This window comes from Elephantulus edwardii, unplaced genomic scaffold (assembly GCF_000299155.1).
Source record: "Elephantulus edwardii isolate Elephantulus edwardi_28Jun2011 unplaced genomic scaffold, EleEdw1.0 scaffold00064, whole genome shotgun sequence".
NCBI lineage: Eukaryota > Metazoa > Chordata > Mammalia > Macroscelidea > Macroscelididae > Elephantulus > Elephantulus edwardii.
Window position 1 is genome coordinate 11,630,034 of NW_006399814.1, and position 13,200 is coordinate 11,643,233.

Here is a 13,200-nt window from a genome sequence, read left to right on the forward strand (position 1 = left end):
AGTAAAACAAACTTACTTGAATAGGAGATCATTTTCTGAACAACAGTTTTAATATAGAATAGTGAAACCTATTTTGTGAAGAACAGAATTACACAGTATAAAATTAGTTTATTTTTCAAGGAATAATCATACAGTAGGGAGAAAAGGTCAGTTTCCCCCCAAATGATTTATATTAAAGTATAGGCAATCATTTAACATGCTATTTCAGTGTTCATCATGACAAGAGACAGTGTTACAAAAGATGCACAATGTAGTCTTTAGATTATACAGAAGGAAAAATATCCTACATTTTAAGACTTTATATAGGTTATTACTAGGTGTCTTTTCACTTCAGCATGGCACAGTAAACTGCCCACCAGAAGAAAAGTGGAATCAGAAGATGCTCACCAGTATATAGGCTGAATACTCCACATAACTCAAATAGTAAAGTTTCTAAAAGATGTTATCCATTCACAACTGCAGCCATCCCTCCCTTATTTCCCAGTGGTATAGTTCCTCATTGTTAGGAACATACCACTATTAGCTGATTTTACCATTTCATAAACATGTATACAAAATTCATTATACAATAATACACCTGCTTTATCTTCTGACACACAGCACAGCACCACTGATTAGATGGGCTGGAGGCTTTGGAGTGAGTGAATGAATACAGGAAATGAATACATGGAGCCCCATGTAACAAAATCAGGAATGCAAATAAACTGAAAAGGAACTGACAAATGAACTTACTATAAAATATACAACATGCAATCAAATCTTTGACAAGAGTATATATTATTCTAAGGTAGAATATTTAAGCAACTGTCTTCAGAAACTAGGGTTTGTTTTTTATTTAAAAAAAAAAAAAGATTTCCAAGTAGCCAACAACTGAGTATCATCTTGAGAAACAGCTAAATGGTTTATACATAATAAAAATGGACAGATATACATATGAATAAAGATGTAAGCATCTGTGTGTGTCAGAAGTTATACTGTTCTGAGTAAATTATTAAAAGTTTTATATTTTAAACTCTTATAGCAATTTAGCTGCCAGAATGTTATAGTTAATTATGTAGTCATCCAACATTGTTCTCTATGGTTTGTGTAATGCTAAAATTGTTGAGGTCACTGTCTTAGATGCCAGTGCACATAATCCCACATACAATGCACCACCTCTTACTGTAAAGAGCAGCATATAGTCCAGCTCAATGTGTCAGGCATCACTGGAACACCTGAAGGCTTGCTGCTTTTTTCCTGATAAAAAAGGTATGAAACATGACATCCATTTGCAATCAGAGTTTGCACTAACTGAGAGCAAGCCAAATAACATAATACACATCCTTTTAAATTTTAATTATTAAAAGTTTCTGGATCCTAAAAATCTTTATTATAATCTCAAAGCTAATTAAACTGCAAATACATACAGTAAAATTTTAAAATCCAAGGGAAATTTTTTCAAATCCAAAATGTACATAGTTTATTGAGAACAAACTCAGAATAAACAAAATATGTATAAGGAGGAATTATAATTTTTAGAAAAGGAGGAAAGATTTTTCCCTCTGTCCCTATTATGCATATTTACCCAATACTTTTTTTTCTCTCCTATTTTGCTTTTAAAGTAACTGTTGTTGAGAAAAAATTTCTTTTGGTTAAAGTGGTCACCGAAGGTCCACAGTAAGATTTTTAAATTAAATACTCAATATCTTTTCATCTTTATCCTGCACAGATGGATTTCTAGATATTTCTTAATACTTGGGTTCTGACAGGAAACTGCATTCTGTTTATACCAGTTTACAGTCTACCATTAAATTTATGTCCTTTGGTAGATATAAACTTAAAACAGTAAGTGCTAAATGCAATGGGAGTACTTCTCAGAAAAAAAAACCAAGACTATGCCAAAGAAATAGGCAATATAATGCTGTAAAACTCAATAAGCAAATGAAAGGCAAAATGAAATGGCTACAGCTATATGCAGGCAGACCTTAGGAATGTTTCTTTCATATTAAATATGTTATTCTAAGGATGTTCTCCATTTCACTGAAAAGGTAACATGCACGTGCCCATATAAAGTTCAATTATTTTTTGTAAATAAGGATTATTTGAAGTGTTTGGTATATATGCTCTTAAGAATTAAAAACATACAACATACACTACTGAAACATAAACAGATGGTTAAACCAATTAATGTCACATATATAAATAAATAAGAAAATGCTTAAACCTATGGCACTAAAAATAAGTGTTTTAACATCTAAAATTTATATAAATGACAATGTTATATGTGTATGTGCCCTGTCTCAGTCTCATGAACATAAATGCTAAAAAAGCTCAGTTATTACCTCCAATAATCAATTCGTTTGCTCCATCAGTTAAAAATAACTCTAGATACTATATTATACTGTTATTTGACAAACTAATAGAATGATTTCAAACAGTTATAATGGTTTCAGTTGTTTAGTATGTAAAGCATCTATTTAGAATGACCCAACAACTGATAAAACATGAGACACGACCATAACTCCAAAAAAAAGCAAAAAATTTAGTTAGGTATTACACTTGAACCTATGCCCAAATAACAGTGCCACTGCTCATGCCCTGAGTGCACCTGTCGGCATATGGCAGCTTCTAAGCAAAAGCAGAGGAGAAAAAAATCAAATGGGAACACACTTGGAAAGCTCAGGCCATAAAATTATGTATTAAAAATAAAACCAAAAAGCTTTGGGATTATTCACAATCTTCTTTCTAAACCTGGCCCTCTTTCCTGCTCACTCACTCATTGGGAGGCTTGACTTCACTGCTAGTTTCCCCTACCCCATGAACTACTCTGCCATGCATCATAGGGTAAGGAAAAGCAGCAGTGCCACAGCCATAACTGAGATCAGCAAGACGGGATAGAGCTTTAATGCTACCTGGAGGTCTCCCAGGGCTGACTTTGTATCCTGCAGCTTTAGTTGTACCCAAAGGTCTGCCTGGACTTGTCTTAAATCCAGCTGCTTTGGTGGTTCCCAGAGGTCTGCCTGTACTGGTCCGGTAGCCTGCTGATTTGGTGGTTCCTGAAGGCCGACCACGCTTACCAGATCGGTTAAGATTTTTCTTTTTCTTTAGTTCATCTTTTATTTCTAGGCTTCTGCCACTTGTAGTCTGCAAGTGTGTTTCATTTAGTGGATCTTGCCTCTGACAAGCCATTGGTTTGTGGCTGACTGTGTGGCTGTATTTGTTTTGCTGGGAAGAATATATGTCAAACTGATCAGCAGCTCTCATGGCATCTTCATTGAGGCAGGAAGGCTTGCCAGGCCCACAGAAAGCTGGATTACTGCTGGCAACAGGATGCATCATTTTCTACCAAAAATAAAAGACAAATATGAATAAATACATATACACAACTGTACATATTTATATGACCACGTTCAGTATGGAAAATAGTTTGTCTTCTAAAAATGGTGCAGGATATCTAAAATTAGGCTGACAGGCAAGACTTCAGACCACTTATAAACAAACACACAGTAACAGATTTAGATACTTGTTTTTTTTTAATTTAATCATAGGTGGGGATAAAAACTACACAAGACAACTATAATGCTGGTAAAGGAGCCACAATATTCTCTACTTTGGAAATGGGTAAGTAGAAAATAAATAGGTTATATTTGGTAGGCTTAGGTAATGACAAGAATTCTTAATTTTTGAATTCATGATTCTTTTTTAACCAATTTGCCTCAAGTTCTTAAGACTACTTCCCTTTGGCCTTTTATACCATTTCTCACATGTATACAATTTCTGACTTGACCGCAGACAAATTCCTCATAATTATTACAATTTATTACTTATACCTAACCCTGAGCATATGTTACATTTGGGGGGGAAAAAAAAAAAGGAATGTGCCAAGCAACAAATATAATCTTTGGTTCAAAGTACTGGCTTTATCCAAACAAAAGGTTTTATTCATTCAAAGGATTTTTTAAAAAAGAGAGATTCCTTTAGTTAAAATTAGTGAACATTTATACAGTTGAACTTACAATAAAAATACGGATAATAACCATCATGAATGAAGCACCTCCTATTTTGATGGTATGATTATTAAGACAAAGGTTTGAATGTGCAAACATTTGCTCCCTTGATCATAAATGCAGTATCTTTTTCATTTTCTTTACAAGAGTCCTATGACTTAATAATGAGCAGAACACCTCTGTAAAGTTTTTTCCCCTTGTTGTCCTTTATAAAAAATGTATTAAGACCACAACCATAACAAAGTCTAAATAGATTAGAGCTCATAGCTACTACAGCATAAAAGAGATAAAGATATAGGTTCCAAATAAGACATAGAAAATGAGTTACAAATGTATAAATTAATATCCAGTCCTAAATCATTAAATGTTCGCCTATATTCTTCACGTATATGAAATTGCATTAAGGTCTGTTATAAAAATAGGTATTTTTCAGAAGACAAAATGTAAAACAAAACAAAAACCCCACAATGTACATGAATAAAACACAATGTATAGGAATGTACAAAAATTAATTTCAAAAACTCCTATGAATAAAAAAAGAGAGACCATCAAGATGGCTTCAAATATAACATTGTTATCTAAAAGTTAACTATCTTAAAAAAAAAAATTGTCTGAACATTTTCTGTGTGCCAGGTAATAAGCTTGCTCTTTTTCACATAACCTGATTTAATCTTCACCACAATCCTATAAGGAACATGCTACTACATATTATTAGCACTACTATGATTCTCACCACTGGGCTAACTGGCAGCATCAGTATGGATAGTGAAGAGATTGAGATAGTTAACAGTTTTAGTTTACTTGGTTCCACAGTCAACACTCTTGGTAACAGCAGCCAGGAAATCAGGAGACGAATTGCACTGGGAAAGTCAGCTGTGAGGGACCTCTCAAGAGTACTGAAGAGCAACGACGTCAGGCTGGAGACTAAGGTGCACCTGATCCAGGCTACAGTCTTCACAATTGCGTGCTATCCATCGGACAGTTGGACGGTGAATAGGGATGACAGAAAGAGAATTGATGCCTTTGAGCTGTGGTGCTGGAGAAGAGTGTTGAATATACCATGGACTGCTAGGAGAACAAACAGGTTTGTTCTGGAGAGGGTGAAGCCAGAATGCTCCTTGGATTCAAGGATTCTGAAGCTTCGTCTGACATACTTTGGGCATGTTGACTGGTTCTTGGAGAGGGACATCATGTTTGGCAGAGTGGAGGGATGGCGCAGGAGAGGAAGACCCTCGATGAGATGGATCAATTCTGAGTGGAGTGGTGGGAGTGAGTGTGTTTGAGATGGTGAGGTTGGCACAAGATAGAATGGCATTTAGGGCTCTTGTACAAAGGGTCGCTATGAGTCACAAGCAACTTAATGGCACATAACAATAACATACAAAAACTGGGCATAGATTAAGCAACTTGACGGGAGCACACATTAGGAAGTAAATGGTAAAGCTGGGTATGAATTCAGGTGACTTCAGAACCAGCAACAATAGTATATCAGCAATATATATAGTATATGTATAGTTTCTCAGCAATATCTGAGCCAGGTAATTCTTTGTCGTGAGGGGCTACCCCCATACATTGTAGTATTTTAGCAGCATCTGGTCTCAGCAACATCCCACCTTCCCCACCTATGACAATAAAAAATAACTCCAGACACTGCCAAGCTTCCTTGGGTGAACATGTATCTACCTTCTCTTAAGTCCTATGGGAATCATTCAGTTAAACTAAAATGAAAACCCAAGGCTTAATTTTAAAACAGAAGAATTGATGCCTTTGAGTTGTAGTGCTGACATAGCTTTGTCTTTCATACTCAGGACATGTACCTAGGCAAGGCTATTCCTTGGAAAGGGACATCATGCTTGGAAAAAGGGAGGGTCAGCAAGGGAGAAGACCCCCAATGATATGGACTGACATGGTGATTTCAGCAAAAGGCTTCAGAGTTTTGGAGGTAGTAAGGACAGCACAGGATAGGGTAGGGTTAAGGTTGGCTGTTCACAGGGTCACTATGGGCAATACTTGACTTGTCAGCATCTAACAGCAACAATAATTTGAGTTTTTAATTCATCTTTTAGCTTCCTACTCTATCCAGAAAATCTTTCAGATGGTAACATGTTGTTATTAGCAGGGTGACCCATATAAAACAAGACCATTACAGGACTGCGAGTGGACTACATTTTTCTGCCAATAACAAGCACCATTCAGATTTTTGGTAGCCTCACAGGTTAGTTTCCTGTATATAAATTGTGTACAAGTGTTTTGCACATGCAGAATTAGTAATTACAACTCTCTTCTTCAAGTTATGAACTAACTGAGAAAATATATACAGGAATTAGTCAAAATATTAGTTTATTGTCAATAAAGTTGTACTAGAGGCCACAAGCATGTACATGTGGAAAAATATATGGGCAGAAAAGAAGAGAAAAAAGTAACCCCTTTTATAATCTTATTATCCAGAAATTATCTTCCTGAAAAGCTCTAATAAAGAGGTGGCTGCTGTTATGTGCCGTTAAAAGGTACAAATTCTCTTCCACAGGCAAGACTGCCTCCTAAAGAGAAGAAATGTTCCTTCCTAAAGTCTGTTTTAGTGCTTATCAAGAAGCTGTTGTCTAAATGGAATAAGGGAACAGTGCATGATTTATTTTCAGAAAAGGTGTGCATATGGGTTGTGTTCTTTCTCCTTTTCTATTCAATCTGTATGCTAAGCAAATCATTACAGAAGCTGGACTACATGAAAAAGAATGTGGCATCAGGATTAGAGGAAAACCCATCAACAACCCACATTCTGTAGATGACAATCTTGTGCGCAGAAAGTGAAGACCTGAAGAACTTACTGCAGACGATCAGACTACAGTCTTCAATATGGTTACATCTGTGGTGTTACAGGTGTATTGTTCAAAATTACTTCCTTAGCCATCAACTTTGACTTTCACCACACAACTGGGAGGAAACTTAAAACAGGATGTATAGAAAGTAAACATCATGGGATTGGGCAGCTTTTCCCATTTCACCAAATTAAGCTGAGCAAATTTAGTGGGAAGATGGGACTCTCATCACCAGCAAAGCAGCCGCAGGGAGTGCAGATCTTTCACAGGGGCAGAGATTCTCAAGCCAATTAGACCAGGATCTACACTATCCTTAGCCTCCAAAAAAAACTAGAGACCAACATGAGACAAAGCAGCCTTAGGACTACTGCCCCACTGAGCCAGTGCCAGGAACCTTCACCGAAGCCTACTAGAGAACTGATGGAAGCAGCAGTAACTGTCAGGACTACAGGAACACTGACCTAAAGGACAAAGGCCCTGAGTACACTTGAGAAGTCCAGATGGAAGAATTGTATCTTAACACCAAACAGCAATGTAACCTGTAAACTTTTCTAATAAAACTCATAATTCTGAGTATGGTTCTGAGTTCTCTGTGGTCACTGCAATGGATTTCAGACTCAGCAGAGCAGTAAGATTGGTATTGGTATTACAAGTAGATGCAGAAGTGTGAGAGCCCATGTCTGACTTTAAATGAACTGATTTTGTACTACCAATGTTGATGAGGATAGTTCCCCTCTGTGGGGTTAGAAGAGGTCAGATATGGCCTTCCCCATGCTGCCTACACTTTTTAGATTTCAACATTAAGAAAACAAAAATCTTCACCACTAGACCAATAGGTAACATCTTTGACAAATGGAGAAAAGACAAAGTTGTCAATAATTTCCTTTTACTTGATCCACAATCAACACCCATAGTAGCAGCAGTCAAGAAATCAAAGGATGTGTTGCATTAGGGAAATCTGCTGTCAAAGATCTCTCCAAAGTTCTAAATAGCTGTTGTTTAAAGAGTAAGATGCTCCTGACCCAAGGTCAAGCTGGAAAGTGAATAGGGGCGACAGAAGAATCAATGTCTTTGATTCACAGTTTTGGCAAAGAATATCAAATAGAATATGGACTGCTGAAAAGAACAAACAAATTTGTCTTGAAGGAAATGCAGAGTGCTCTTTAAAGGCAAGGACAGTGAAACTTCATCTCTTATGCTGGGCATATTTTCAAGAGGTTATGGTCCCTGGAGAGAAATTTCATGCTGAGAAAAGCAACGGGTCGGGAAAGAGAAGTAGATCCTCAATGAGATAGACTGACAAAGTTTCTATCAAAATGGGCTTGAGTATAACAGAAATTATTAAAATGGAGCAAGATAAGGCAAGACTCAGATCTGTTGTACACAGGGTTGGTATGAATCAAAAGCAACTTGATGGCACCTAACACAACATCACTAACTTACTAAAACCCTTTGGAACTTGTATTTTTCTTAATATATAAAAACATGCATAATCTATTAGCTTTTATATATGTAGTCTCAGCTTGCATTATATTAGATTTTTGAAATGAAGAAGCTGCCACAAATCCTTTACTCTGATACAAACTTACTTTAAAAAGCACATAGTATTTAAAATTAGGCTAGCTACTAAAAGCAAAAACAAGAAACTTGACACTTATCTCACAATTCCTTTAATCTCCAGGAATTTATCTACATGGTTTTTATTATAGGTTTATTTGCTTCTGACACTGCTCACAGTTTATTTAGGGCCAGCTGCATGCAAAACATTAAGCCCTGGGACATAAAATAGAAAAAAATACAACTACTTCAATTATTGCAATTGAAGACAGTGCAACACTCACTTAAAAACATCTCTAGAGGTGCAACCACTGTGGAAGGCTGTATGGCGCTTTCTCAAAAAGTTGCAAATAGATATACCGTTTGACCCAGCAATTCCACTACTGGGAATATATCCCAAAGAGACCATAACTGACATCCACGCAGCTATATGCACACCCATGTTTATTGCAGCTCTGTTCATAATAGCAAGGAGTTGGAAACAACGCAGGCGCCCATCAACAAATGAATGGACAGAGAAGCTGTGGTATATTCACACAAGGGAATACTAAGCTCCATTGAAAAACAAGGAACTCATGCAATATTATTCAAAATGGGTGAGCCTGGAGGACATTATGCTGAGTGAAATATCTCAGATGCAAAAGGACAAATATTGTATGGTGCCACTGTTGTAAAATGGGACTGATATCAGGGTTGGGGTAAGACTGAGAAAAACTGGATGAATTGTGTATATTGCACTGAAACAGATGAGTGAATAATTTAAAAGCGATGTATGATAGGGTCTTATGGTTATCACAGGAGTCCACAATTAAGGTTACATAGTGGAATGTACTTGGGGCGATGGTGCAGGGAGATTGTGTACCAGGGAAGGAGTGTTTCTTTTACTTTTGAAAGAGAGGAGCGAACTGGGGGGAGGGGGAGGGATGGGCGCGGAGAGAAGTGCAGCAATGAATGAATGGAAATCCAAAATCTCTGTAAATGCTCATTAAAATTATTTTTAAAAAACAAATATCACATAAGACTGCTACTATGAAAATAGGAGGATGCACACCCATGTTTATTGCAGCTTAGTTCACAATAGCAAGGAGTTGGAAACAACCTAAGTGCCCATCAACAAACGAATGGATAGAGAAGCTGTGGTATATTCACACAATGGAATACTATGCTGCATTGAAAAACAAGGAACTCATGCAATATTATTCAAAATGGTTGACTCTGGAGAACATTATGCTGAGCGAAATGTCTCAGTCACAAAAGGACAAATATTGCATGGTGCCACTGTTGTCAAAGAGGACTGACCTTGGGGTTGGGGACAGACTAAGACGGGTTCAATAATGTATACTGCACTGAAACAGAAGAGGGAGAAAACGGTTTAAAAGAGATATGAGATTAGGTATTTCTGTCACGACAGGAGTCTAGAGTGACTGTTACACGGTGAAGTGGACCTGGGGGAAGGTTTGTAAAACAATGAAAAAATTTTTCTTTTACTTTTCCAAGAGGATAGTGTTCTGTGGGGAGGCTTGGGAGGAGAGAAATGTGTAACAATGAATGAATGAAAATCCAAAGCCTCTGTAAATTTTTACCGAAATTAACAATAAATTTAAATTTTAAAAAAAACAACACCACATCTCTAGTTTCCTACAATTCTACATTCTACAATTCTTCCTTGCTATTGCCATGTAGTATCCCATTAACCAATTAATAAACTGGACAAAGGATTTGTTATGGCAACAGCCATGTAAATAAAACACTAAAGTTCATTTTTCCCACTCTGAAATAATGAATATCAACACCATTAGCACCTGTTTGTGTTGACTGTCATAAACCAGTGTCCCCACTTTTTCAAAATATCTACATTAGTAACTGTAGTCATAAATCAAAAGAAATATAAAAAGAATTTTTGCTTTTTATGAAAAACTAGTATCATTTGCTTTTAAAAAAATTAATAATTTACTGATTTGAAAGTAGGTTTACAAATCATTGTTTTTCATAGAATCATTTATGCACGTATTTTTGTGTTTCAATTTGAGAAAGATTACAAATCATATTGGTTTCTCAGTCAGCCACATGCATTTTATTTTATATTATTTACAAGTGATTAATAAAATTATGTCTGAACAATCCCTTATTACATACTGTCTTTCCTCTCTCACAATTTATCTATTCATTCACCCTCCTTTCCTTCCCATCTCTTATAACCATTCACAAATTTCCAGAGGCAGTGGGCACTTCAAGAAGTGAGAAGAGAGTTACTAAGCTCCTTCTCTGAAATTACAACGAGTATCTCAGCACCAACCAGTTTTAACTTTTAAGTATGTCTGTGACTATTACAAGTTAGTGTGATTTTACATTTTATATGTTGTTTCGTTTATTATTTTTTGGGTTAGAACGCTCAAAAAAATTTCCCATATAAATTTAATGGTAATCATTTCTTTGTTTCATGCCATTTCATCTTACTAAAGGCTTCATGGGAACAGTCTATGTTCAGATAAAGGGGTATAACCTATACTCAGGTGATGAAGATATAGATTTCCAGTTATATGCAATAATTGCATGTAGTTGTTGATTGCCTTTGAGTAAAACACAACTCAAAGAGCCCCTATCAACTAAAGGCTTGAAGCCCCTCTAGAACTATGGATATTTATCAGAGTTCACAGAGTTTCTGGAGGCATGCTATACAGGAAGTAGATGCCGCTCTTGCTTCCAAAATATTTATTGCTTGGGTAAAATTAATGTTTAAAATCCTTGGAGGCAAAGATTCTGAAGCTTCGTCTGACATACTTCAGACATGTAGCAAAGAAGGACCAGTCCTTGGAGAAGGATGTCATGCTTGGGAGGGTGGAGGAACAGCGAAGGAGAGGAAGACCCGCTATGAAGTGGATTGATTCAGTGACTGGGGTAATGGGGGTAGGAGTGTTGGAGACAGTGCAATTGGCACAGGCAGAGCAGGGTTTAGGGCTGTTGTACACAGGGTCACTATGAGTCACAGACGACTCGATGGCACTTAACAATAACAACATTTGCATAAACAAGTATTAATTTTACCCAAGCAATAATTCCTCCCTTCTCCCAATTCAGGGCTTGGTAGCTAAACCATATTCTTGAGAGTTTCTGTACTACAGATTTTATTAACAGTATGAAGGCCATATTTTATTGAGAAGAATTAGAATGAATACTACAAGTCTGTAAAGTTTAGACTGAATGGACTCAATAGTTAAACAGTGAACTTTGAAAGACTAATCACCTTTCAAGTTGATTCAGTGAATGTAAAGACTAAATTAGAATTGCTAAAACCTGTCATCCTTGAAGTTATCTCATAAATCTTCTTTATGGAAAAATTTCTTTCCTTTTTCGTGAATGTGACAGTGAGGTCCGAACTGTACAGTTCGGACTGTACAGTGTCAGTCACTCCACGAAGGATTCAAAAAGTTTTGTAAACGTGAAGAAAACCTGCCGTTCAAGAAACTCAAGTTCTCTTCTTCCCAAGATCAAACATCACATTAACTCTTAGAGCTTTATTTCAGGTCATTTGGCTACCAATTAAATATAATCCTATGCAATATTATAATTATAAAGGGTTTGTCCATTTGAGACCCACCTCCATCACTGAGCGTCTATTCAGCAAAGACTAAAGCAAATACCAGTAGCTCTGCACCCTGGCCCAGAGCGGAAAGTTTTTATATTAGGGGAGAAAAGAAATAACGGCCTTCTTTGTCTTCTATCTACTCTTTAATTGTGCCCCACGGCGCAGTTTCCCGGGTGCCAGAATCCTTTTGACAGAAGGCGTTTAAAAATGTATTACCTGTCGTGCCTGAAAGCAAATTTCAATTTTGTCAGCATTAACAAGTTTGCAGGAGACACAAGTCCCAAACTACAGAAAGGCTCAAAGCTTCCTCTAAAATTCCAAATCCACGGCCGTCCATCTACTCCGGGTTCCGCAAGCTGCTGAAGTCCACCGGCCACACCACCTAGCCACCAGGCTGGAAGCCGACACGCTTGAACTCAGAGAGCGAAGGCAGACAGCAATTCTGACCTCGTGAAGAAAAGAAAGGGTGACCCCTCCCCCGCCGGAGGAGGAATTCCCCCCTCGTAATGGCTCCTCGCCCAAGGAAGGGCAGCCACGTCCGGGCCCCTCCTCACGCTCCCGGCTAGGCCCCTCTACGGGCACGGGTCGGAGACCTCTTCTCACAGCTGGCTAGGCCCCCATGCGCGCCGCAGCCCTGTCCCCTCCGCCAGCGCCGGCCGCCCCGACTTCGCTCCCGGCCGGGCTGACAAGCCCGCGCGCGCCCACCTACCTCAGCCGCTAGTAGCCCGGCCCCTCAGCGCGTCCAGGGGCTTCCCATCGGCTGGGAACCACCCTCTGGTGCCGCTCTCTCCCAGCCCCGCCTCAGGACGGCGGGGAGAGGAATCCACTGCAGAGGGGCAGGTAGCGACGGTGGCGGCAATGGAATTTTATGCCGGCTGCGAGCTCTAGTGCTGGCGACAGCTCGAGGTCCAGCACAGGACCCAGAGGCGGAGGCCACCACGGCTCCGCACGGCAGGCGGCGTGCGCGTGCTCGCGGGGGCCGCGCACGCACGGCACGCATCGCGAGACCGGTCCTCGGCCGACGACGGCACGCGAGTTTGGGAAGGCACTTCTGGCATCCAAGTTGCGCTTGCGCGTCGTGGGAATGCGCCTGGAGGTAGGTGGGGCTACTACCGCTGCCGCTGTGTGTTTGATGCAGCTGGGTAGGAAGCATCTACTGAATCAGTAATCTGTTAACCGACTATGAGTCGGTTCCTACTCGACGGCACACAACAACAACAAGTTAACTCATTTTCTCTCTTGTTCAGCGGTGTGG

General features: G+C 38.6%; 1 protein-coding gene across 1 annotated transcript; it reads right to left on the reverse strand.

Moving 5' to 3' along the window:
• Positions 1 to 1,191: 1,191 nt before the first annotated feature.
• LOC102849479 (chromosome unknown open reading frame, human C5orf24) lies at positions 1,192 to 12,763 on the reverse strand. The gene is made up of 3 exons (XM_006888057.1): positions 12,655 to 12,763; positions 2,892 to 3,321; positions 1,192 to 1,236 (listed from the first exon to the last, which is right to left on the reverse strand). The coding sequence occupies exons 2-3, from the start codon at positions 3,316 to 3,318 to the stop codon at positions 1,196 to 1,198; spliced, it is 468 nt and encodes a 155-aa protein (XP_006888119.1). The 5' UTR covers positions 3,319 to 3,321; positions 12,655 to 12,763; the 3' UTR covers positions 1,192 to 1,195.
• Between the last annotated feature and the right edge of the window lie 437 nt (positions 12,764 to 13,200).

What these genes read in the sequence shown, in the direction of transcription:
- LOC102849479 (XM_006888057.1), bottom strand. Translation starts at nt 3,318, where the DNA reads ATGATGCATCCTGTTGCCAGCAGTAATCCAGCTTTCTGTGGGCCTGGC. An exon ending in CAGCCCTGGGAGACCTCCAG is followed by an intron (nt 1,237 to 2,891) that starts GTAGCATTAAAG and finishes CTTTTTTATCAG; the next exon opens with GAAAAAAGCAGCAAGCCTTC.